We start from the raw sequence: 25,530 nt of genomic DNA, 5'->3' as shown, positions 1-25,530 counted from the left end.
CTCAACCAGCGTGCGAAGCGGAGCCCGATCGTTCGAACGACCTTGAGCATCGTATTACGAGCTGTGACCGGCACATTATGGACCGTTTCCCCGTGGGAGAGGAAGAATCCGCACCGTCGCACTGTGGCACCGTGAGTAGTGCAAAATTGGTCCAACATCAACTGGATCACCGGAGCGAAAGTAGCTTCGGTAGTGATCTCTCGTTTTTGATCTCGTTTTTCTCATTCGTAGACCAAAACAATGATCGCCGTCCGAAGAGCGTTCGCATGGGATTGTTTCGCCGTTCATTCAACATAATAAGACAGCCATCAGCATAATGAGTGCCGCTTCAGCAGTGGCCCCGAACGGAAAGGGCTAATGAAACGATTCTGGAAAGAGAAAAGAACAAAATCACACTCAATTCTCGAATCGTCACACCGGGTCTGCTGGCCGCGGCCGAAAGACGTCAGTGTCGATTATGTTTTCCCCTCAGACGTCGGTGAAGCCGATGATGGTTCCTCAGAGAGAGTGCGAGAGAGAGAGAGAGAGAGAGAGAGTGGTAGTGCGAGCAGAGAAGTAAATCTACCAAGAGGCTGGCCACCAGGCCACGATGTCCACTACGTGCTGGGTGCTTGTTCTTCTACTCGTTCTGGGTGCCGTATCTCCACCTCCTCCAAAACACTTGCTCCCGGCCCGATGATCGATAACCACTCCGCCACTCCGCCGCCGTTGACCGCCAACCGATCATCATGACCATGATCATCATCATCGTCAGCGCGAGTGGCGAGGCGTGTGAGTTGAGAATCCGAGAGGCGGCGGCCATCGAGCGAGCGAAACATTCGGTTGGGCCGCCAGAACGGAATCAGCCACCGGTGGAGCAGGTATCGGCAGCATCTCGCTCGCTTCGACCACCAGCAGGTTCGAAGATACCGTTCTGGAGTGTTGGACAACTTTTCATCAAGTGTTTTTTTTAATTCTAAATTACGGCTCATTGCGTTCTGAAAGTTAAACGATCCAGCAAAACCGTTGAAAGACGTGCTACAATCGTGCTGATCGTAGAGTGACGGATCTTATTTAGTGATCGATCGTACGCGTACGTCCTTCTTTCGATTCCGCTTCTCCGGTGCACGAAAAAAATGCACCATTAAGGCCCAGAATTCGAAAGCAGCCGCCCGTCTTCCCTTCTTCGCCGATAACGGTTTACACGCGTGACGGTTTTTGTGTCTTTTCGGAACCGAGAGAGAGGCAGAGAGGAGCTTCTTATTAGTCGGAACGAAATATTTTTACTTGCACCGCCGTGGCCGTGGGCCTTCGTAGAAGTGGTCCGAAAAGTAAACCTCCAAGTGCTAACTCACCGGCCGGCTCCGGCTTATTTTCACGTGACCCGCGGGCAGCATTCAAAAGTCGGCAGCAGTCCCAGCGCAGGCAGAGTGTTTCCGTGTGTTAAGACAACAACCTGTCGGTTGCCATCGTTGTTGTTGTTGTTGTTGCGCGCCCGAACGGTGGTGCAACAAGAAAAGTAAATCATCAAACGGCCGGCGGCACTTAAGACGCTGACCGGTGACTGGACCGGTGCGTGGCAGGATAACGGTGATTGGCTGCAGAACCCGCTGCTCAAGTAGGGCATCAGGCCGAATCAGAAAGGACGAAACAAAAAATCTGCCGCAAGAGAAGAAACAATAACAACAGAGGCCCAGGTTCCGAAGATTCCCGCAGTGGACCCGCATGTAAATGAGATGCAAATTTCACCGACGATAATGCGATTAGCTGTGATTTTAAGCGTTTCGCTACAAATTTATGCGAACACCGTTGTGGTGCCCCCGGCGGCCTGGGTCACAGCGTCGGGGCCAGCACCACCACCCGGCGTCGGATCACCGGCCTTAGTGGCGGCACCACCGCCGGTGAGGCTTCTATTGCCGGCGCGCCCATCGGCAGCTTCCCGGTCCGAGCGCAACGTTTACCGCACGAAGCTCTCCAAACTGCGGCTGATCCTGTTGGCGGATATGCTGAATGAAATTGTGAGTAGTAGTAAGAAAACGCGTTCGTCGATCGCCTACGGCGGTCCCTAACGCGCACCCAATTCTTGTCAGATTCACCTCGTGGCTAACGAACCTTTGTGGCTCGTGTGTGATTGGCTTCCAATCAACGGCACGGGAGGCCCCAAAACCCGCGCCCATTATGCTGCCCTCTTGTGGTGATTTTTATTGGGTTGGCGTGGCTTCGATTAAATGCGTTAACATTTTACTACCAAACCGGCTCCGGAATGGGTCGGTGATTTTTTATTCTAACTTTGTAGCGTGTGACAAGCATTATTGTGCCGAGAGGCTTTCGGATTCGGGCCAGGTTCGGTCCGCTCTTGGTAGCTAATGATTTGGTGCCTTTGTTCGGCAAAGAAAGACTCTTCATTTTATCTTTACTCTGGGTCCATTCGAAACAAAACCGTTGAGCCCGTTCTCTCATTGATTGGAGCCAATTCTAGAGCGACATTCGGTTAATCTGTTTCCATAAATCAGCACCCACCAGCATGGACCCCAAGCCTTTAGTGAAGTTCCGCCTTGATCACGGTTCCCAAAAGTGGTACGAAAATTAGCATATTCGTGGAAAAAACTATAATTTGTTGCATCCCAATCGCGATCGTGCCATGTTTGTAGCAAAGCCAATATATCCCAACGGGCGATTGATTTAATTCGACAACACATTTATTGGCCTAGCATTCCGCCATTTTTTTTTGCTGTTTCTACAACCCGTTACCGTAGCCGGAACGGGCCATTTAAACATTCAAAGCGGTGCATCGTAAAAACACAGAAGAAAACGCATTCGCACGAATTGATTAGAGCTGCGCCGACCTCACGCTGCTGTCTATTTTTAGTTTAGTTTTCTCTACTATCGGCCCCAACACATACGTACGAGCTTCCGGTGCACGCCAAAAAACAGCGTGTTCCGGACTGCATACGCAATTTCCTCTATCGGCAGCACCCGTGGTGGTCCCGTGAGGAAATTTGAAAATTTATAGAATTTTTAACAACGACCAGGACGATTTTCCCGGAATTTTGTGCCGGCCCCGGTTCCGGGATGGGACAGGCCACGTGCCTGGGTAGTCTGGGTTTTTTAATTTTGAATTTATTGTTCCAGCGGGACACCGGTAAACCGGTACAGTTTTGTGCCAATTCTTCTGCGCTTCCTGCTCCGAGTGAGCCAGAGTCGAGCCTTTTTTTCTTTTGTCCCAATATTGATGTGATATTTATTCTTCGTGACAATTTTACAAGCGAACTGTTTTGGACTGAATGTTTAGCCGACTGTTCGTGTTGAACCCTCCGCCAGGCTTGGCCGGGTCCGCTCTTCTTCCATCTTTCCGAAAGGCTACCGGTGTTGGGTTGGCTGGATAAAGAAGCGAAACAAGCTTGTAAAGTTGAGCAAAAAACTGGAACTATTAGGCAAAATGTCGCCACGAATTTGCATACCGTTGGCCGGTGCAAATGCCGGACACGGTCGGATGCCAGCTGACAGGACAGGTAGGGCCGACGGGACTCCCCGTTCCGGGAGCTGTCCTATCATGCGATCGATAATCGTCGTTTTGTCATTTGTCAATCTGCCTGTCCCCGGGCCGGGTAGGACATAAAATACGTCACAGCTTAATTTCTGAAGTCTGGGGCGGAGCGTGGCGGCCGGGCGGTTGATGGACGGTCGGTGGATTGTTGTCAAAACACTTCAACGAATGAATAAACGCTGCTCGGTTCGGTAGCTGCGCCATCGCGGAATCGCCGCTGGTTTGACTGACTGTATTTGACAACAGGTTGTCAGGATTGGACCGGTTTTTGATAGAATAATTTATCGTGCAGCCCCCGGGTCCCGGAGGACTAGCGGACCTCCAGGCTAATTGAAATATAATGATGTATCGAAGATACGATCTCGGGAGAGGTTCCCGAGGCAACATGAAAATGCGTAACGGAAATGAAGAATCGCGAACACGTTAATCCGTCCGTCCGGCACTGAGATAGATCTTCGGCAGATTGATAAACTACGCCGGCAAAGTCGCCGAATGGCGCTGGGATCGCATCTTAGATGAGAGTTCCTTGCCGGGGGTCAACACGCCTGACACTGGCTGGATTAGCCACCGCAAGATGACCATCACCGCACAGGTGAACGCTCTATTCGCGTAATTCCTGCTTAAGCCTGAAAAGGAGCGCGACGTACGGGAAGCTCACGGCGTGACCGATCGTGGAGTGTGGTTTTGCGGTTTCGGCTGACGGCCCTTCGGCCAAGGTACACTCTCACAGACACCAGTTTCAATCTCTCGCCGGATTACCGGACTCGTCAGTCGCATGGCAATTTTTGTCCTAAGCACAGGGCTCAGGGGCTAACCATTGGTGGTGCTTCACCGGAGCTAATCCGTCCGTACAGTCGATCGCCAAGAAGCAGCGAGTGCTCCAGTCGTCGATCTCTCGTGTCTCCGCGCATCACCCGTTGGCACCCGTTTCGTAATCGGTTTTTATTTTATGACAGCCAGCGAAACGGAACCGGCCGCTGAACGTGGCAAAAAGTAATGGAGAAAAGGGTGGCATCATCGGCTGGCGCGCGCTCGTCGTTGTCATTGACCCGCCCTGTTGGCCAGTTATGGAGAGATCCGCTCCGTACGTGCCCGGTGGTGCTAGTGCTCCCCAAAACGGATGACCGTCGATGGCCGGTTGGAACCGAACCGAATCGAGCAGCCCGGCCAAAGTCCGCCTATGGTCATCGTCACCTTCCGGCCCGGGTCCGGGTCCTCTGCTTACGGTAAAAGTGCTTGAAAGGGGTGGACACACCGACTCCTGCGCGGAACGGCCGAGGGCGACCAGCGGCTTATCGGTCGTTCATTAATCATCGGTATAAAACACGGGATGAAAGAAGGCAGGTCCGCGATGCTCAGGCGATCGCTCATAAGAGGCGTTAATTATGCTCCACGACGTGTGTGCATGTGTGTGTGGCTGCATATTTCTGTTTTTCTTCACGGCCGGATTCGAACAGGTCCTAAAAGAATTTAGCTCTTGTGTTTTTCTCTCACTCTTTCCGATGCTGCTTTCTTTGGGCCTCTTCCATTACACCACGGTTTTTGCTTTCGGATTCCGCAGCCACGTTTGGCAATGTTGCTGTGTCCTTGACCTGATGGTTTGAGCGATAGCGGGCCGTAGCGAGCAAACCTGCTTCTATTTCTGCGATTCTATCGCTATCCGGCAGGGCCAGACAAGACAGAGATAGAGAGAGAGAGAGAGACAGAGAGAGAGCCGGCGAATGTGCGAATTTGATTTTATGGGCCAAACGTGTTTTCGTCGAGTCGAATCTCTGCAAACCTGCGGAGAAGAGTCTTTCATCGATTTCATTTCGATTTCAAGAAAGAGGTCGCTTTAATTGAAAACGCGGGACGGGCGCACGGACAGGTTCGTCATTCTGCCGAGGTTCTAGTCGAATTTGGACGATCATGAAAATGAGGAAGAGGATTACAGACCCGAGTGCCAAAAGTAGTGAATACAAGATTTGCAGCGCGATTCAGTGTAGATTGAAGCAGGCTTTGATGATGTTTATATTGGGTTCATTGACAGTAAGTAACTTGACTGCTTCAAGGATCTGAGCCGGCCGGGGAAAAGAAATGAATTGTTCTCGGATAGGGATAATTATTTTCGAATCTTGATCAGGCCAAAACAGCGCAAGAAAAGGCCAGCCCAATAGAAGCTACGAACCTTGTGCTTTCTGCCATGACCATTCCGAAACCACAACCAGATTGTCGGCATCTGGTGCAACTTGTGACCACCGGATTCCTGCGGTTGGATGAGTAAGTAGCGCTTCGTTGCTCCCTTCCTTAAATGATGGCTTACAGATTTTGGCAAACTCCGCAAAAACAAATACTCAAATTTTCTGCTCTGTCTTCTCGATTCGGCGAAAGAACGCCGAAATAAATAATCGGCCGGAAGAAAGCACAATGCTAATAAAATGACAGTTTAATAAATTAGCAAAACAGCAGAAACGTAAATTAGCCCCTCAGCGGGGGCTGCGTGCTTTAAAGTTAACTTCTCGATTCGAACATAAGTTATGAGCGGTTGGGATAATGTTAACGATCACTTAACGGTAGTGGCCGTTTCGGAGCCTCAGCTGAGCCGCCAGTTTGCCGCTGGGTCTTGTGTCTCGTGCAAAACATCAGCGTTCAGTGACCTCTGCCGAGTGATAAAAAGAAGGAAGTCCCGAAATGACGGCCATCGCCATTAGCGAACCGTTGCCCGATGCCAAACGGGGAACGTTGAATTCAAAAAATCTGGCCACTCCTCGGGACACACGATTCAAAGCTTTATTTACTGACATTTTATTTTTCATAAATCAACGAAATGGTTGCTGCGCTGCGTCCTGCTGCGGCCGTGAGCCCTTTTGTGGGCCTCCGCGACAACAGGGGTCTACTCGGGGATAACAATCGCAACACTGAATGGCCACCAGCTTGTGGCTGAATGTGTGCGTGTTTGTGTCCGCAAATTTGCTGTTTGCTCGGCTTCGGCTCCCGGCGAGCCCCTAATGTTTTGCGCCCGACTGACCAGCCGGAGCCGGTGCTGGAGCCTTCTGGAAACCCGCGGGGCCGGAAAAATGGCTCCACAATGGCTGGCGAGTGCCGAGTCCGGGGTTTCCTTGTGGCGGCTTTTCCCAAATGTTTGCGGGCATTCCCCGGGCCTGTGGTGCTTTGTTTAGTCTACCACCAAGGCCCGCCCTGCGGGGACATACACTGGACAGCGGTGCACTGAATGGTCGTCATTGTTGGGCATCTTCCAGGGCCGGTGTTGGGCAGGAACCCGACCGGCCCCACTAGACGCCAGACAGGCGACGGCCCTTTACGGGGTAACGCTTTGTTGGAACACGGTCAATACGGTCGCAGTACGGTGCTCCACCATGACCCATGCTGCGAAACGGATCCCCCGGATGCTGCAAGCGCAGCAAATGTGTCCATTTTGGATCCGTGCGCTCGCCGCGTGTACCGCTGAAAAGCGGAAAAGCTTTCTTTTCGTTTTTTTGTGCAGCCGGTTTAATTGCGTACTGGGCCAGGCCTTGCGACTGCCGGAAGGGTTAGAGTGGGTTTGTGTTCTCATTGAGCGGTTGTCAACAATTGTCGCTGGATGTTGTTTGCCTGTCAAACGGATTCATTTGCAACCGGGCGCCCGTCGCTGTCGACGCAGGACGAATCCGGTTCGGTTCCCGGTTTTTATGTTTTCCGTATCGTGCCACGAGAGGGTGCCGAGGGTTTGCATGATTAATTTGTTCAACGAAATAGGGCCCCCTATTGCTGTTAAATTGCTAATTGTTTACTAAAAGGATGTTCAATCGTTTCACGTCATGAGTGGTGCGTTATGGAAAAGGAATAATCGTTAACCGCTTGTACTAGAAATTATTAAACAAGCTCATACAAGATAGGAAATATTAAATGTTTACAAAAATAGTCCACAAGTGAGTGTTAGTCGTCACTTATTACAGTAGTTTACAAACAATTAAAAACTATCACCTAATTTAATAATACACATATGATAAAGATGGCTGTTTAAGCCATTTTAGCTTTATTTATTTTAATGTTATCATTTCACTTCATTTCTTTTTCGAGTCAATGTGTTGGTTCCAGTTTGCTTTTTCCAATTTTTCCCCCAACATCCTCCGCGTGCTGAATATTGCTTAATTCTATTATGAGGGCACTTTTCATTTTTAAATCCCCACTGGCCAGTGGCCCTTGGTTATCGACAAAATTGAGCGAGGCACACCGTTTTTTCGACCCAATGACTCCGGCACGGACCGGCGTGCTTTGGAGTGTCAACTTGCCGATGCGATGAAGCTGGCCAGGATCACCCAAACCACATGCCCCCCAAGCCACGGCACTCCGAGATTGTTTGCTCCGGGAATCGGCTATGAAAATCGACAGCCCGAAAGCCGTGGCCTGTCCAAACCGGGCCCCCGTTGGCCGGTGGCCTGCAATTGATGGAAATTGGCGAGCCATCGAGCTTGGGCGTGGAAAATGTAAATTATTTATTCATGAGTTTGTTTTAGGGCAGCGTGCAATAATGAATCTGACGTTTTTGGCCGCTGATTTCACGGCCCTTTCGCGCGCCGCCCCGTATCCTCTCTCCGGAGCCAGGACATCAGCTAGCTTCTAGCGGCTGGAACGCAAAATAAACTCGCCGAAATAAAAGAGAGAAGAAAGGAAATGCCGCTCCATCGCCGGAAGCCACGGTGGTTCCGATTTCTGGCCCGGCGCGTTGTTTGCGCGAGAGCCCCACGTGTCCCCCGGAGCGGCGCACGATTGTTCGACATTCCGTTCCGTGTCAGCGCGGCCCGTGGCCATTCTCGGGATCGGTTGTGGTCCGCGTGGTCAGATGGAAAATTGAAAATATGCTCCAAGTTCGGCGGCGGCGGTGCGCCAGTTTCGGGGACTGACCGCGGATGCACCGTGGAGTCGGAGGGGGAAAATTGCAAAACGGTGTTTACACATTCGTCGTGCGCAAAACAACACAACGGTCAGGCGGACAGGCGTCCTTCGTCGTCCGGCATATCGGCAGATAATTAGGGCTTTTCAAAGGGCCGCGGAAAAAGCGCACATCCGAAAGGTTGGATGCGGTTCCATTGTATAGGTCAGTAAATTATGTCCGGTGGCGATAATGTAAACGATTTGCGAACATCGATTACACCGGCACGAGACAATGCCGACGCCGGGTTGGGTCGGGAGCCAAAAATAATGTTGCAGGACCGCGAACGATGTGAAACGTTCATTTACACAGCGCACCGATCATCGTGCCAGAAGACGCGGCCGGATTGGATTCCTTAAGAACAAAAAAATAAATGCGGGGCCAGCCATTACGCGAGCTGTAATGATCCTTAATTGGCAATACTTAATACCCCGAGCGTCCCGCCGGACTCAGCCAGGCCCTTCGACCAGGCTGTGCGCCATTTATTAACTCGCTGCCGAGCGCATTAGCTGTAATATTTTACGATTAGTCTTCGGCTCCGGGTTCAACATTTTATTGGACCAGTTGATAAATTTGTCATCTTATTACCCTCGATGCAACCCTCGACGCAGCTGAAGGATTACGGGACCGAACGATCCGCGGTGCGCCGTCGCCACCGAACGAAAATGATTTCATTTGTTTAGGATTTATGTTTCTGTCGAAGACGATGCTTCGGAGAAAAACGGAGTCCGAAGCACAGTGATTGTGAACCACGCCAGCCGGACAGAGAGAGAGAGGCAGAAGTAACAAAAAAGACGAAATATGTGGCACAACTAATGAAGATTATTAATATCTGTGCCTTTGCCCGGTCGCCTCGTTTACGTTCAGCGCACGAAGGACCCTGGTCCGGTGGCGTTCGTTATTTTTAAACCGCCACCACCAGATGTTTGGTACGTGATGATGTCCTGGCTCGATCCTGCCGAGGTTGGTGGATGTGCGAATGTGCAACAATGCACTTACCGTACCTGGTGCTGCTCATTATTCACACACGGATCGCGTGCTCCGGTCGGATCGGACGTTCGGTGCATCCCGGATGCAACTCGTCAATCGGCTGTCAGGTTGTGAGGAACGAAAATACAGAAACAGGCGGATCGAACTGCCGTTCAATTAACGTGGCGTGCCGGAGTGCACCGCAGAGTGGGATTTATTGTCTCTCATTGCTTCCCCGATGCTACCTGTTTTTGCTGTGTCCTTTACAGTTTAATGAAGTACTAAATGTGCGTGCTGCTTTCGTATAAATCACTGCAACACTTAAAACGGAATGGACGCCATTACCGAGTGTTGCATTACTTTCAGTTTAATAAAACAAACGCTACTGATACACTGACGCCTATTAACAGTATGAATACATCGCATTGTTAGTTGTTATGAATTCCTACTGTTAACGGTCGTCGTGGCTGATCCTAGCTCATACCCAACGGTAAAATGATAGCATCCGACGTTTTTAACGAGTTTCCTACTTATTTCTGTGTCTTTATGTATTTTTATTGTCCCTCCCCTCACCGGCACACGGAATGCACACTAATGAACACCATCGTGCGGCATCGGTCCTTCGTCGGCGGCGTTGTTGACGAATGTGCAATCGACGGTGCAGCCACCGGCACCGCAGGAATTAATTACTTGCCTCGCGAACTCGTCCACGCTCAATGTGACAACGAAGCATTGCGACTGCGAGACGTACTCGTGCAAGGATCTGCTGGCCAGCTCCAGCCCTTCGCCGCTCAACTACATCCAACCGAAAAGGTAAGTCTGTTGTCCGTTTCTGGGCTTGTGGGGCGGGTGGATGGCATATGCAGCATGTTACTAATGAGTGACAAAGTAGATGTCCCACTCGGCAAGAAGGACCTTCGACCTGTTGGCAGTGTTGGCTGACTTTCACGACCGACGCGGCTGAATGCTCGATGTTGTCTGGCGTCTGTGGTGCGAATGTTAATAAACACTAGGACACTCGGGTCCTAGACGCCCCTGCTGGAGCACACGACACCGTAACCGGCCGGAGGTTCCCTGTGTGTAGCGCCATCCGAGATTAGGGATGCGTCCATTAGGGATGAATGCAAATGCTTGCTCAACTAACATCCCGGTTTGCCCGGTTTGGCTTTCAGGAGCGCGATGGTCCTTTCGACTGTGATGCTACGAACCATTATCTATAACCGTATTAAACCTCAAACCTCTACGACACCACGCGTAGCCTTATTGATGTGGCGAGAGTGTTGTGGAACGGATCTAACGTTGGCCCTTGAGTGGGAAGACCTTAACAAATGAGTCTAACATCACACAATCTGCTTTTGAATGCTCGCTGGAAGGTGGAATGCATTCGCCAACGATGGCCAAGATACTGTTCGCGCAAATCATACAGAAAGCGGCATAGATCTGCGCAAAGCTTGCAATGTGGGTTATTGTTGAGAACGAGATTTGTAGTGGAGTGTCGCGGAGAGTACACCTTTAAACGTCCCTCTTACAGAAGATGACCACATCATAAAGTTTCACTTCGGGTGAGTAACTACGTGCCAAACACATTGTACCGTGCCAGAACGTAAATCTTTGTGCCACAATACCATTACTCTCCCGGGTGAAGTGTTCACCTCGCGAAGATCAATCCCATCTTTATCGTCTGCATTTCTAATGTTGAATTATTGGATGCTAATGGGGTGTGTGAGTCTCGGGCTGGCCCGGCTAGCCCTCCGCTCTAGCGCAAATAAGCCTCGAATTAATGGCATAAGTAATTTGCTTCAACGCGACAAGGGCTACCGTTTAAGCAGCTCCGGGACTGGTTTCTTGTGCCGGCCCGGCCCAGACAAAGATCCTTCCGCACCGGTGATTCAGTGGATCCTGATTGCGTCATCGCGTCGGCTGCATTGCGTGCCGGTATTCCGGTCCCTTCGGGGACGGGTTGGCTGATTTGATTGTGAAATTAATAAATTGATTGCTTAGCGGCTGCCACACAGCAGAGAGCGCCGCGCCCAGGGCCCTCGTGATCCTTCGAGATGGGCTCGCGTTAATGCTGCCCCGGGTGCACACCACCGGGTGGCAGCGATCGCGTGTTGATTTACAAGTCCATAAATTTATGCACCAGCCGCCGCCGCTACCGCCGCCGACGAACGGACACGGCCGGCACGGAAGCCGATGCAGTTTACATGCAGTTTCCGACGATGCGCTCGCAGGCCCGCATTTGGTGGCGTGGCGCGCGATAACACGAACGACGCGCCTTGTTGTTTGCGCTGGCAGCGAATTAATGGGTGTTTGATTATTATTATTTCTTATCCATTAGCTCGCAAGTGTGCTGGCGGACCGCCGCAGGGATGGTGTTTAGGCAACCGCTCTTTGAAGGAAACTTCGAAATCCGTGAATTTATATCAACACGTCAACTCGTTTTTCCTTAACCTTCATTTGTGGATAAGCTGCTTGATTTGAATTTTTATAAAAAATATGTTGTAGCTGTTTGTTACTTAATTACTCTAGAACTGCTGAATATCAACTAAAACAACGTTCCAAACAACGATGAAAACATGGTAGAATTAATTTTCAACTTCTCCACAATTGGATGTATTGAAGATTGCATGCATTCAGGGGTTTATCGTTATCGTTCGGCGAAGGACAGTGGTAATGAAACCGAACCGAGTGCGGACGATGCTATCTGTGGTTGATGAAATGTCGTCTTAAAGGTGCTTCCTTGAATTTCATCTCAACCACCGTGCTATCTGAATCTGAAATGCATTAAAATTGCATCAGACAAACAAGCACGTGTTCTGGGCAGCATAGGTTAAGCACTCTTCTTAGAGGATGGTGGAGTTTTTGAAACTCAATTCCCGATGGTGCTCGCTGTAAACTGTTTCCTAAAACAACTTGGCGCTGCTGAACACGTACTACATGCGCGCGCCCCAGTGTCCTTATGGGCACCGAGCGTAGGTCATAAATTATCATCAAAAAAGCATAACTCACACGCGGACACACGCGCGTTCGGGGCGTGCATCGTGCAGGATGCGCAGGGTTTGGCTGGCAATTTTCTCGCTCGATAAGCACAGCGCGTCCATCACGGGTTTGCATCGTCGTTGCAGTTGATAGGCCTGCACGCGGCCAACGCACGAGAGCCATCAACAAGGGATCAAGTGCAAAAACCCGGCTCAGAAGGGTCCTCTTCCGGTACTCGTTGGCTAAGGGGGGGCTTTGAGGTCGAGAGTGAAAAAAAAAACACAACTGAAAATACCCATCCTGGATGGTTGGATTAACTCGGAGCCAGGTCGAGCCCGTCGGAATCAGGCCAGTGTAGTGGCGTTAAAACAACTTTGTCGAACCAACGGCCAGCGGTCCCCGCTCTGTTGCGCCCAACGGCATCCCAGCCACTTATGTGCCTAATGCACTCGCTTTAATTCACAATCACCAAACGGCAGGGAAGCCGACTGGCTTCGCATCCACTGCCCATCATCGTCGTGGCCATCACCAGGTTCTGACAGGTGGGCTGATGGCATCCTGTCGTGGTGGTTGAACACTGCGGGCTGGCTGGCCGAGCGTCCTTCCGGATAATTATTGATGGGCAACGTCGGTGTTTGCAGGGGCCTAAACGTGCCACGCACAGTGTGCGCTCTCTTTTATGTTTGACCCATTACAAACACTGGCCTCGGAGCGATGCCAAAATGGTGGTAAGCTACTCACAATAATAGAAAGATTGCCTACGTTCGATCTGCAATTTTGCAATTCTATTCCTTGTTTGGGAATGGTGAAAGTTTTATTAAAATTTAATTCTACAAGTTCCACCAGCTGTTTCTATTGCCGGGCAAAGATGTTTCATTATAAAATGGTTTCATCAAATTTCAATAAATTTATTCAAAATGTGTGGCGAAACATTGATTGTTTTCCGAAGCTTGTCCCACTGTGACGGCCGTGGAAGTCAATCCATTTCCCATCCTCCCATGACCGGAAAGTGTGCGTATAGCGCGTGGATTGGCAGCCTTTGATTTGATGAAAGGAACCGGATCCTGACCGAGGATTACGGTCACCATCGATAAACGGGATTGATGGAAAACATCAGGTCACCGTACATCATCCTTACGCAGCACATGCGTCCCGGGTCCAAGCGGACGAACGGACCCGTTTTCGGTTCCGATATACCGTTGCTGCTTTACTGTTTCTCTCTCTCTCTCGCTTGCAGAGAGCATCCTCCGCATCGTGCTGTCCGATTCGTTCGTCCTTCGGCGCTGCCAGATTGCTGTTCAAATATCAATTTAATTAATTCATAAATAATAAATCAATCCCATTCAATCTCCGCAAAGAGTCAGACGGAGGCATCCCTTTCCGAGGCAGGCAGCCCTTTCTATGCTATGTGCGATGCACGGTTTTTTTAGGGGAGGATCGAGGCCCCCTGCCCGGCGGCCAGGGGATCGATGTCACTCGATGGGGCTGAATTTGAAAGTGATTTGCACTTACATGCGCCAAATTGAATATATCGGCCGCTGCCAGGGTGGAATAATTGGGACGAATCGGAGTCCTTCGGAAGGTCGCAGCTGCGTCCGATTTAGTGTGACCAGGTGGTGACCCATTGGAGCGGATCAAATTTCTCCCCAAAATTCACTGTGGAGCATTCGATACCCCGCACGAGTCCGATTTAGTGTGGGCTAGTATATTGCAAAATGTACAGGAGCAAAGGACCTAAAGGCTTTCCTCCTCAACAGCACCTAGTCGGAGTCGGACGTTACAATGCCCCCACAATGTTGACCCATCCATTACGCCTTGATTATGGTTTAATCTAACCATTGACCATAAGACGATCAACGAGCGGCCACTTGACGCCGGTCCGCTAATGACGGCGAGATAAATTTAATATTGATTTTAATGTCCGCTATCCTCGTCCGGACAGCGGGGCACTAAAGTGCGAGTTTCGTGATAATGTCAAACATGCTGTACGCAATCACGGAGCACGCTGCCTCCGGTAAGAAAAGCCCTCCGAAGACCGGTTCATCGGTCGGACATTATACGGCCACAAGGACACGCGCGCACGGGACACAGAAGCCGGGGGTTCTACAATTGCTAATTGAGCTTGTTCGCACACATGCCTTGTGCCGTCGGACAGAAGAGGAAGTAACGGACAAAGTCGAGTGCCAATACACGCCATGGCACACGCAGGGAGTATCTCGCGCGCAGATAATTAAATAGAAGTGCCCGCCAAGGGTTTCGTAGCATTAATCGGTTCGGTCTTGCTGGTCCGGGACTCGGCCCGGGCTCGCTGGGAAGCTACCGGTCAAGCAGCTAGCCGATAGCGCCTCCGTCTGTCGACGCCTCTGGCTGGAGATAATGCGTGCAATTAACCATTTATGGGGCGTTTAATGATGATGGAATGTTTCTCCTGTATCGCCTCGTGTGGTGGGCGGCGGCTGCAGCCGTCAGACGCGCTGGGTCATTCTCGGTTTTACGACATCCTTTCGTATCCCGTGCCGTGCCGTGGTTTAAGATTCCCCTCCGTATTTTGCTCCCCATATTTTTTCGCAGTAGAAGAGTTCATAGCTCGTGCCGGGAGCACTGCTGCCGGAAGAAGAAGTTCAACCGTTCGATTGATCCGGCGACGCTCGAGAACGTGGCGGTGACGTCGGATGGTGAAGGACGACGACGTATCGGCGGACCCCAGGCGTCACTGATTCATCCATCGGCCGGCCGCTTGGTGCAGCTATCTTCCCGGACGAGCGTTGCCTCTGGGGATGTACCGTCACGCCGGGCGGGCACTACTAGCGGTGGGGGTCCACCTTCACCTCGTGACCGGCTGGCGGAGTACTGCAACCGTGATGCCATCGCTGTAAGTATCGTGGCGGAGAAGCCTTCACGGCCATTAGAGACACCCGAAGGGTAGTTGCTAGGAAGGTTGTCGGTAAAATTAATAAAGACCGCACGGGTGTACCGATAAGCACCTTCGATCGATACGGAGGTCATAATGATTGAGGGTTTTCCGTTCCGGTAGGAGTTGTTTCCATGCGAATTTTCACTTTCTTTCGATAGTTGATTTTAACTTTTAGTTTTGTTTTCTAATTTTTTAATTTTTTACGAGTCCTTAGATTTTTTTTATTCCAACTAGAAATAATAAAGTGCAAGTCGCTCTGTTAGTTAACAATGCCCGTAGCAATACCGGTTACGTATACTTTCCACGCTGAGACTCAGCAGCTCGAGGTCCTGGCGCTCGTGAAGTGGCCACAGAGTGCGGAAAACCCCATCCAGAATCCACCGAAGCACAGGGGAATGCTAATTTATATTCCCTTACCGCACGGAGCCGGCCCACCTTAGAAAAAAAGTAAAGGACATCCAGAAAAGCACATCAAACAAACGAGCGCCGAGAGCAGTAGCGGAAGCAAATTGAAAAAAGAAGCAAAACCCCATGTCCCTTAAATGGTATTTGAACTCACCGTTCTTCGCTCGCTTTTCCCTTGCAGCAAATTTCCATTTCCAACGGCGACCAACGGACGATAATTCCCTGGCTGTACCGGGTCGGTTTAATTGAAACGAGGCACCCGGTCTGCGTTGGCGCTTTAATCCATCCGAGTGTAATATTAACAACTGCAGTCTGCGTTATAAAGTAAGTACCATTTTATGAGCGGCTTTATTGTCCCTATTTCGGGTCATGCCCGGTGCCGGTGTCACCAATCCTAGCCAGTAGTAGTATTAGTAGTTGCTAGGTATTGCTGTATTATTGCCTTGTTACTAGCTGCAGGACATACGGACAATTTCCACCACTTTTGCCGTTGCTGCTGCTGGACGTTATGAAGATTTTCGCGTTCCGCCCCGCCCCGGGGGTGGTCCGAATGCTGGAATGCTGGACAATTTTTCTCCCCGCTCGGGTCGTTGGTTAGCCACACTTGAAGTTGTAGCACGCAGTGATGGGAAATTAAATTGTTATTACAGTGGCAGTAGCGTCGGACAACACGGATTCTGCCTCCCCAGCCCAGGGGGTCCCAGGACGGGTAGGACGACACAGGAACGTCATGACAGCATTGTGCCGGGCTTAGAGGGCTGCTGAGATGTGTATTAAAATGGTTCTCGTAAGATTAAGCTCCTTGCTGCTTTGCTGCAGCAGCAGTGACATTCAATTTAGTCCATTTCCTAATCCTAGCGCCAAATGCTTACGTTTGGTCGGTGTTTACTAAAGTGGTTGTTGGTTTTTTTTACCGCAGACAGAGTTGATTTATTTTTCTTTCTTTCGGTTTGAGTTTGTTAAATTTTCATACCTTTTATTTGTGATATTTTCATAACTCGTTACATTCTCATTCTGAACATATTTTAAACAATTTTTATATCATTTAAACTAGTGTCACGAAAGAGTTACTATGTAATCCTCGAAGCCGATAGAGTTTCGCAAACAATAACTTTACCGAGGGGAACGATTTGCTTCGAATTTCCCAAGGATATGAGACCGTTTCTCCCGCAACGGCCTCACACAATTCAATATGCAAACAAATGAAATGATCTTGCAATGAGCGGCCAAGCAAAGCTTTGGTAGCCGCCAGCATCTCCGTGACCAGGGGACCTGCATGAAAGTATTAATTTGAATTTTAAATAAATGACACTTGCACCGTACCGGATGCGTACCGGTCAGCAGCCTGCAGAAGTTGGCTGAGTCCAGAACCCGGTCCGTTGCTGGTCCAACAGGAGCAATCATGTTCCTGCTGCTGCTGCTGCTGCTACCGTCCAGGAGCCGGGCAGAAAATATGCTCACTCGCTATATGGTCCGGAAGGAACGGTCAACGGCATAAACGGACCGCGTCGTTACACCGGTCCGAGTCCGAGCCGTGACTGCAAAAGATGCAAAAACGGCACGGCACGAACGTGAAGACTTCTGGAGGTTTCAGCAACAGGGAGCGTGCGCGCGGCTTCGAAAACCACATAATCGTACGTAATGAAATGGACACCGGTGAATCGGGTCTTGGCCCGGAGGTCGGACGGTCCAGAGTCCGAATGAAATAACAAAAGCCCAAACAACGGAATCCGCGGAACCGTGGGTGTGGTGGGCACCATTTGCCATCCAACCTGGCACCAAGAGCCTAGAGATTGTGTGGCCGGGTTCGGAAGAACATTGTCCTGCGGCTTCAGGACACACGCCCGTCCCGTGTCCCGGTTGGCTATCGGTGGCGTGATTTGTGCCCGAATCCCGGACGGAGCGGCCAACCGGTTGGCGCAGCATTTGGAGACAATTCGAACACTCGTGGACGTGGACGAAGGTGGGCGGCATTAAATTGAAATGCGTCCCGGGGCCGGAACAATTAGACAGACGCTTTGTGTGCTGCGATTCTCGACCGTCGGCCGCCGTGCCAGTTCGTGATGAGTCGTAAGCCCCGTGTCTTTATTGCCCGGGTTTGACCGTTTCCATCAATTACGGGGGATTTCTGTCGACTTCCGGGTGCCGGTGCCCGGAAGGATTACGGTGGGCCCCCGTTTCTTGGATGGCGAATTTATTGCACGTTTCGCAATCACACGAAGAATTTAATTTCAACTCGCACCCAAGGAGCGATGTAATGCAGCCGATGCATCGGTCCCCGGGTCCAGCTTGTTTCGGAATCAGTTGTTGCTAGCAACGTGTAAGTAGGCGAGAGAGCAAATGAAATGACAGTTGCAACGACGGGCCGGATTGCATAGTGGATCGACAGCGCACAGGCGCCCTAATGTGATGAAGATTTCGGCACGCATTTAATTTTAATTCAGTTTTTTGCGCTCGCGGCGGTGGCGTTCCGGTTCCTTCCCAAGAAGGCGGTCAAGTGGCGTGGAAATGAAGGAGCTTCCGGTTCCGAAGAATAGTAAGAGGGCAGTGTCTGCGCGAGTGGGTTAAAGTTTGCCCGCTCCCGCTTTGGGTGATGGAAACGTGCAAAACTTTTTTAATTATAGCATGTAATCGCGGAAGTTGGTTCATTTCGCGTGCGGTGCTTTTTTCGCCAGCCGCCCGGCCCCGTTGTTTTGCTATTTGTTTGTTGCTCTGTGATGGGATTTTTTTCCTGTTTCGTACATCTGCCGGGCTAAGGATGCGCAGCGGTAAGTGCTCTTCAGCGCACCGTGTGGAAATGGGCTTCTTGGATACGGAGCGAAGAAGCGCCCGATGTGCCAGGCAATAAAAGTCACTTGTGGGCTCACTTAAGGCGGCTAACGGCTGGCAGAGTTTACGGTAGTTTATTTTAATCCTCCGATCTTTATGGGGAGAGGACCGGTATAATTTTCATAAATGTTTACAGGCTGTGTCGGGATGGTGCTCGCTTCAGTCGCATGTGCCGATAGTTAAGGAAATGCACCAGGGAGATAGAAGTTTTATATTTGGTTCTACGGCGTAACTTTAATCGGAAGTTTATATAACAATCTTGGGGCTCGTAAAATAGTGGATAATTGTCAACTTTAAAAAGTTTATTTCACTCACGACCCGAAGCTCCTCTAAGGTTACTAGATCAGATCAAATATGGTTTCCGTCAAAGGGTCTTAAATTTTTAATTTTTAGCAAAACACACAGCATAAACCAGTCTGCCTTTTTTGTGGGCCACTGGCGAATAGAAAAACGGACATTAATTTGTCCGGCGGCACAACTAATCCTTCGATACGCGTGCTTTAACCAACGGCACAGTGTTACCCCCGGACACGATTTGATGGATGTCCGGGTGCCTACGCCAGCAAACGCGCAGAAATGGGCCGTGTGACAGGACCACAACACACAACGACCACATGTCCTCGGCCATCGTTTGCGTGCGATAAGAAACGGCTACAGGCTGCGGTCGCGGAGACAAATGGAATCTCTTCCATCCGAGTGGGTTCTCTCTGTCTCTCTGTGTGGCACGGCGACCGCGAGATCTGCTGCGAAGTAACTGGTCGATAAGGCCCCCGGTCGAGGGGGTCGGCCCCGGGACGGATCCTTGTCGTTTCATCTCGGAATCCGTCATGTCGCCCGGCTCGGCTCTCTCGTTCTCGCGAACCGAGGACGAGGTTTATTTTCATTTGTTTGCTTACAATGGATACTTGCTAAAAGGAATATTTATATCCGTCATTTTTCTTCTAGAGCCTGGCGCGAATCCGGCGGGCACTAGACTAAAGGTCGGTGAATGACTTTGAGCGGCCGAGTGAGCGAGAGGCCGAGCGCCAGGGAAAGACAAATGAAAGCTGCTTTTACTAATGATTGATTAAAAGTAATATACTTGTGCCGAGCTAACCTACGGAATGGTGCTGCCATTTGCCGGCGATGTTGTTGCCGTGTTGTGGCAGCAATATGGCAGCTCATCCGGCGGTCCCCGGCAGCTTTGAGCGTGCCACGCGTTCGCCTCATTTGCTACGGTTTGGTCCTCTGTAGGCCGTGTGCTCGGGAAATGAGTTTTTCACGGTGCGGAATGGAAATCCTTTTTCTGATTAGACGCGACCGCTCGGCGGGTTTTTGCTGCTCCATCGAACTGGTCCGGTACTCGGGTAGTCCTTTTGGGTACGATTTGCGCAGTCCTTTGTCTTCATTTTGGGGCCCCTGATACCTGATCAGCTTGCGGGTTTTTGTAGGCTTTTCTGTTTTTTTTTTCACCACCACCGCCACCGTTGTGGTGGATCTGAAGAGGAGGTCCTTCCGTCGTTACTCATTAGTACGAGGCCAGATGTACCGGCGAGAGAGCGAGAGATGAATAATGATTGTGCTAAGTCCTTATCGCTCATCCTCGACAGTGTTTTACTTCAGTTTCCACCATCCGGGATTTCCACCGTTCGGATGTGTGGTTTGGCCGCCTGGGGTTCTTGTTGCGAAAGGACTTTCTATCAGCATGGCACCGCGTACTGCCGGTGATATTTTAGGTCCTCAATCTAGGGGAGAAAATTGAAAGTATTGAGATTACTGGTGGCTGGTGGCCCAGGATTATGGTTGGACTCTAAATCATCCGCAGAGGAACCCGGTTCTATTCTTCGTTTACCAATATTTTCTTTAAGATAAGCAAGAGATTCAGCGGCAAGAGAGTCTTTAGCAGTTTCTGGTGAAAACGTTCCATCGTTTCAGTTATCTCGGTTAAGGAATGATCTTTTCCATTTCGTTTAATCATTTCTTCACGCTTTTCTTGTTTTGCTGAAGCAAATTAAGCAATTGCCAATTGATTGCACGTTTAAATTTAAGTGTCCTTTATGAACCAGATTGAATACCAAAATACCTGCGCCCTGCTGGGTCACTTGAAACTGCTCGACCGTAAGCTGGTGCGCTGGTGCTGATGAGCCCGGTGGTCGGTGGGCTTCATAGGTAAATTAATTGCAACCAGGACCCGTGCCGTTGCTTTTGAAGTGTTAATGAAAGGTATACATTAGTAGCAAATGAGCACGTGGGTTGCAGGACGATGGCACCCGGACGATGATGTTGGTGATGGAGCACTAGTTTGTTTATGCTGACGGGTGCGGCCGGTACTAATGCTTCGGAATTAGGTTCCGAACCCCCTAGGACCGAATTTGTGCCGCACACTCGCTCGGCCGGGTTTTGTTGGTTTCTCATTTGGGCTAAAATAACGTGTGAATCATTTGCAAACTTAAAGTGAAGCGACCACTACAAGTGTACATATTCCCTTGAACGGTTACAAATGGTGGATACAAAGATGGAGAAATGTTCCACCTCGGTATCGGTGACTGAATGATTGATATTTGACAAGGCTCGGAAAGACATTCTTCGCTCTGTTTAATAATTGAAAAGCCACCGTTAAATTAAAACACTCCTAAGGTGATAAATAATGAACAGCTCGGGAAGGATGTTACTGAAATTGATACAAACCGTGCGCCGACCTCACACTCTGGGGCGATGTTTTATCGTTCGGATTGAACTTCAAACGACGTTGAGAAGTGTGAAGCTCCGTCACCTCGCCACGCGCGTGTTTCCTGCCAATTATTTTAACATGTTAATCCTTCTGCACTCTGATTAAACTTTCAGCAAGAAACCGGAAGAGCTGTACGTCTGGAACGGTGGTGCCGACGGGCCGGCGGATCAGCACGCCGTGAGCAGAATCATGCTTCCGGACCAATTCGCAACAACTTTCGAGCGGCTGGAGAACAATGTTGTAGGTAACAGTATGGGTCCCCGCAAAGGACCAAAGACCGAAGTGGATACCTCTCTCTCTGTGGAGCACACTGGACGTGACAGATGACGTTTGTCGCAGATAAAAAGACACATAGACATACACATGCAAACGCAGTTAAGCCCCCGGGGGGGGTGGCGGTGAATAAAAAGGACACTAACCCGTCTCGGTAAACATTCCCGGCGCGTGGTGCCGGAGGCGGCTGGCAAATCGTTGACAGATGATTGTGTCCTGGCCCCGACTCCGGCCCGACTTGCGAGCACTTGGCGTTCTTTGCATGCGCTCTTTGATCTTCTGGAGCATTGTTGCGTGCCAAAGGATTGTGTTCCGTTCCGAGCATGCGATGCAGTTTCCCCCCCCTCTCCGGCGGAGCGGAGACATAACTAAAATTTAAAGTGACATGTCAACGGACTACAACACAAGGACTTACGGCACACCACCGTTGACAGCGCTTCAGGACAGTGCAAACAGAAATCCCTTTCTTTTCGTGTTCCTCGACAATTATCCTCGATCAGTGTGATCGCCTGGCCGCCATCAAAGGGCGGCTACAGTGACAACTCAACAACACCGGACAACGCCGGTTGACAGCGTTGTGAAACAGAAGTGTGCAATATCAATAGACACCCCTCCGGTGGGGGCTGAGGCTGGTTGGTGGTCCTCCGGAATTCTGAGCACTCGACGACAGGCTCGAGGCTCCTGGGGGGGGGGCGATGCGTAGTACATTGAAACGATTCTTTCATTTCCTCCGTACGATCCGGTCGGGAGCACGGAAGATGAAATTAATTGAAATGACACGGTATCCGGTTGTGGGAGGAAATTCCTTCTCTTCCGGATCCATCCCCCCCCACCGTTGATGAATATTGCATTCTCGTTTCTTTTCTCCGGAAGGTGCATCCTGCCACAGTAATGCGGGCCGAGAATGCCCAGAATGCACAAATGCGAAATGTATCGCAGGCGATCGACTTGGAGCGGAAAGCTGGAAAAGCGAATAAATTATTCACAATTTTGCAGGCATTGCTGGTGCTGGTCCGGGGTACCAAGCAAGACAAACACGTGGGGAGTCCATCCGGAGTTCGTGAGCCGTCGCCACCGTCGGAAGTGGAGCCTTCTGTATCGGAATGGCGAAGGCGGAACCGTTGGCACGAGAATACGGAACCGATTGGGGCCGGGCGACGCAAACGGACACCGGCAGCGGTGCCTATTTGCTTATCATCAATTATAGACCCGACGACGCAGGACCGCCGAGCCCACCGGGCTTCCGGACGGTGCTTTACTGTCGCCCATCGGCGGAGCACGTAAGTTGAACCGTTACTAGCCGTCTTAAGGCGGTCGGGGATAGGAGATCGGAAGATCCTGCGGAACCGGAAGGACACGGGAAAGTTTGCCGGAATTGCGCCGTGGTTGCGGTGTGACTTCGTTTGACTTTACAATTTGGCGAAAGCATGAAATGGATTCCTCATTAGCGGCCTGCCCGGGGGTGTCGTTATAATTTCCCTTTCGTGTTGAATTGGTTGGAAGGCTAAATCGGAACTTTTTAACCTAATTTTCAAGCTTTCGGTTCTTATATTTTGCTTTAAATTATCCGTTTGCCACTTGCCTTTCTATCATTTAATATTTTCCTTATTTTTCGTTCGATTCTTTAAAACTACTAAATTACGTCACTGTGCCAAAACACGTAATTAAGCAAAATCGGCAACACGAAACATAATTAGCAGTATCAATTCTTCCATTGTTTCACCATTCATCATTGAGCTGTCTCCATTGAATACATAATCCGACGGTGGCGTCCCCGTTCCGCAGCGGGAAGTTTTCCGAAGAAGCAATCCGAGCACGCTGGACTTTCCCGCCGGAAGTTTTCCCGGTTTGCTGGACCCCGATTGCCCGTTGTGTTTGACCAAAAGTCTCCGAATTAAATATTGCCAACGGGCGGACCGTCTCGTTTATTCAATTAGCACATCTATCTATCTTTCTCGGGTTTCCGCAATCGTGGACCTCACCGTCCGCTGGTCGACCGTACTGTGCATCGGGCAGACTGCTGCGCCATCCACCGAAGACACCGGACACCAGCGTGGCCACCGATGGCACTAATTACGTTACGACAAATATTAGCATTTTTCCGGCCACCGAGTGCCGGCCGGAGCACCGGGACTATCTGCAGCACGATGGCAATCTGTGCGCCGGCTACGGTGCGGCCAGCAACCGTAGCATAGATGTGGTAAGTGACCGCCTGCCGTTCCTCCGAGCTCCGAGTCTCGTCCCGATCGGAGTCACTCACTCGGCGCTCGCCTTGGGGATATTTTGGGCCAAAAAGCACTGATTGGAAGAAGGCGTCCCGGCGATGTGTGTTTGTGTTACGAATTCCATGTTCGGTGGTCGGTTCCGACCGGGTGCCCAACATTTCCGGATTTCGGATGCGAGCAGCGGCGGTTGTGGTTTGGTACGATTTTGGTTTCTGGCTGGCTCAGGCTCGGCTCGGTTCGGCTTCGGGTGCATTTTGCCGAGTACGTGAACAATTGATGCCGGACATTGTGGAGTTTCTGAATTTTTCTATTGTTTTCTTCTTCGGTTGCGAAATCCATGGCAATCCATGTGGCCTGGTGCTAGGGCAACTTCTGCCGGACCGGACACTGGTGTGACCAGTGGGTCAGACTGTTAAGACGATTAAATATACGGAAGCTGTTTGATGAAACGGTCAATTGTTTGTGACTGGAGCTGGCTCCGGGTTCGTTTTGCGGTGTTAATTCTCGTTCGTGACATTCGAGTGGGATGCACGTTTGTATCCTGTTTTGCAGTATTTGAGTTTTGTTGAAGTCTGCGCTAGAATATGTTATTTTGGGCTATTTGTTTATCAGTTTCATGAGCAAAACGTATGATTCCAAACTAAGTTGCTTGATTGGTTTAATTATAACAATGTAATAAAAAAGAATCTTTTATTTAGCTATCAATGTTAAAATGCGCATCAAAGCTACAATTAAATAATGCATTCTGCATCTCAGCATGAGATCAATCGCGTTCATTCGTAAATTAATAATAAGCGCATAGCGGAAAAAAGGATGACGGTTTTTGTTCTCTGGTGCATACATTATGGACCTTTGCCATTTTTACAATCCTCATTAACCCTGTCAACTGATATGTTGTCACTAATTCCACATTTCCGTACGCCCGTTGTCCCTGCAGGATTACAGCGGAGCACCACTGATTTGCGACGAGGACAACGGAGGCCGAACGTGGCGCACGGTTCGCGGACTGCTGACCTGGTCGACCGACATCAATCATGCACCGCACCTGTTCACCAATCTGACCACCTACCGGCCCTGGATCGAGCGTACCATCGAGCAGCTGGAACTTCCAGCGCAGCGGCCCTCGGGGGGCCCACCGATTGCCGTCCAAACCACCCGAACGTACCGTCCCGGTGTCGTCCTGTACGGCTGAGGAGTTCCGGCCACGCCCGTTCGCCTGCCTGCCCGTTCCCGCCAGTGATTGATTTCCACGGGCGGCCATTTGGCCCACGGTAATCGATTAGTTTATTTGCCACCTGAGGAGTAGCAATAAAATTGCACACCATTTTTCCACGCCGAACTCCTCGAAGCCATTGTGTGGTTTTCGCTCTTTTTTTGGGAAGCAAACGCGCCTTATATCCGAAGGAACAATGGGAGCAACGTAACACATCCGACAATGGGAGGAAAAGAAATTTGGTAACATAAATTTTTGAACACCCGCCGATCACCGGCCCTGCACAATGCATTTTCTTTCGCCGACCCGGTTCTTTGGCCCGGCGGGTTCTAGTGGCGCAATAATGGCGGGCGAATATTTTCCCGATTTTCGGTCCCCATTTCTCCGGTTTCCTTCGTGGTACCGGATGATGAATTGGTGATGCACGTGTGTACGTATGGGTTAGAGTGGCCCCACCCAGCATGAAGCGCATTAATGGTAAGAATTCCATCGGAACATGCGCTTCGCAGCGAAATTGGGAAACTTTGGACTCGGAAACAATTTCCTCGACGGCTGCCGGCCATCAACGGAGGCTG

At 50.4% G+C, this 25,530-nt stretch overlaps 1 protein-coding gene across 1 annotated transcript; it reads left to right on the top strand.

Annotated features, from left to right (window-relative positions):
• Positions 1-1,715: 1,715 nt before the first annotated feature.
• LOC131216794 (uncharacterized) lies at positions 1,716-25,031 on the top strand. Its single transcript, XM_058211374.1, has 8 exons — positions 1,716-1,997; positions 10,072-10,220; positions 14,961-15,258; positions 15,887-16,029; positions 21,358-21,484; positions 22,514-22,797; positions 23,534-23,717; positions 24,680-25,031. The coding sequence occupies exons 1-8, from the start codon at positions 1,716-1,718 to the stop codon at positions 24,932-24,934; spliced, it is 1,722 nt and encodes a 573-aa protein (XP_058067357.1). The 3' UTR covers positions 24,935-25,031.
• The last annotated feature ends 499 nt before the right edge of the window (positions 25,032-25,530 follow it).

Source organism: Anopheles bellator, chromosome 1 (genome assembly GCF_943735745.2).
Source record: "Anopheles bellator chromosome 1, idAnoBellAS_SP24_06.2, whole genome shotgun sequence".
NCBI lineage: Eukaryota > Metazoa > Arthropoda > Insecta > Diptera > Culicidae > Anopheles > Anopheles bellator.
This window is presented reverse-complemented; position numbering and strand designations above follow the sequence as displayed.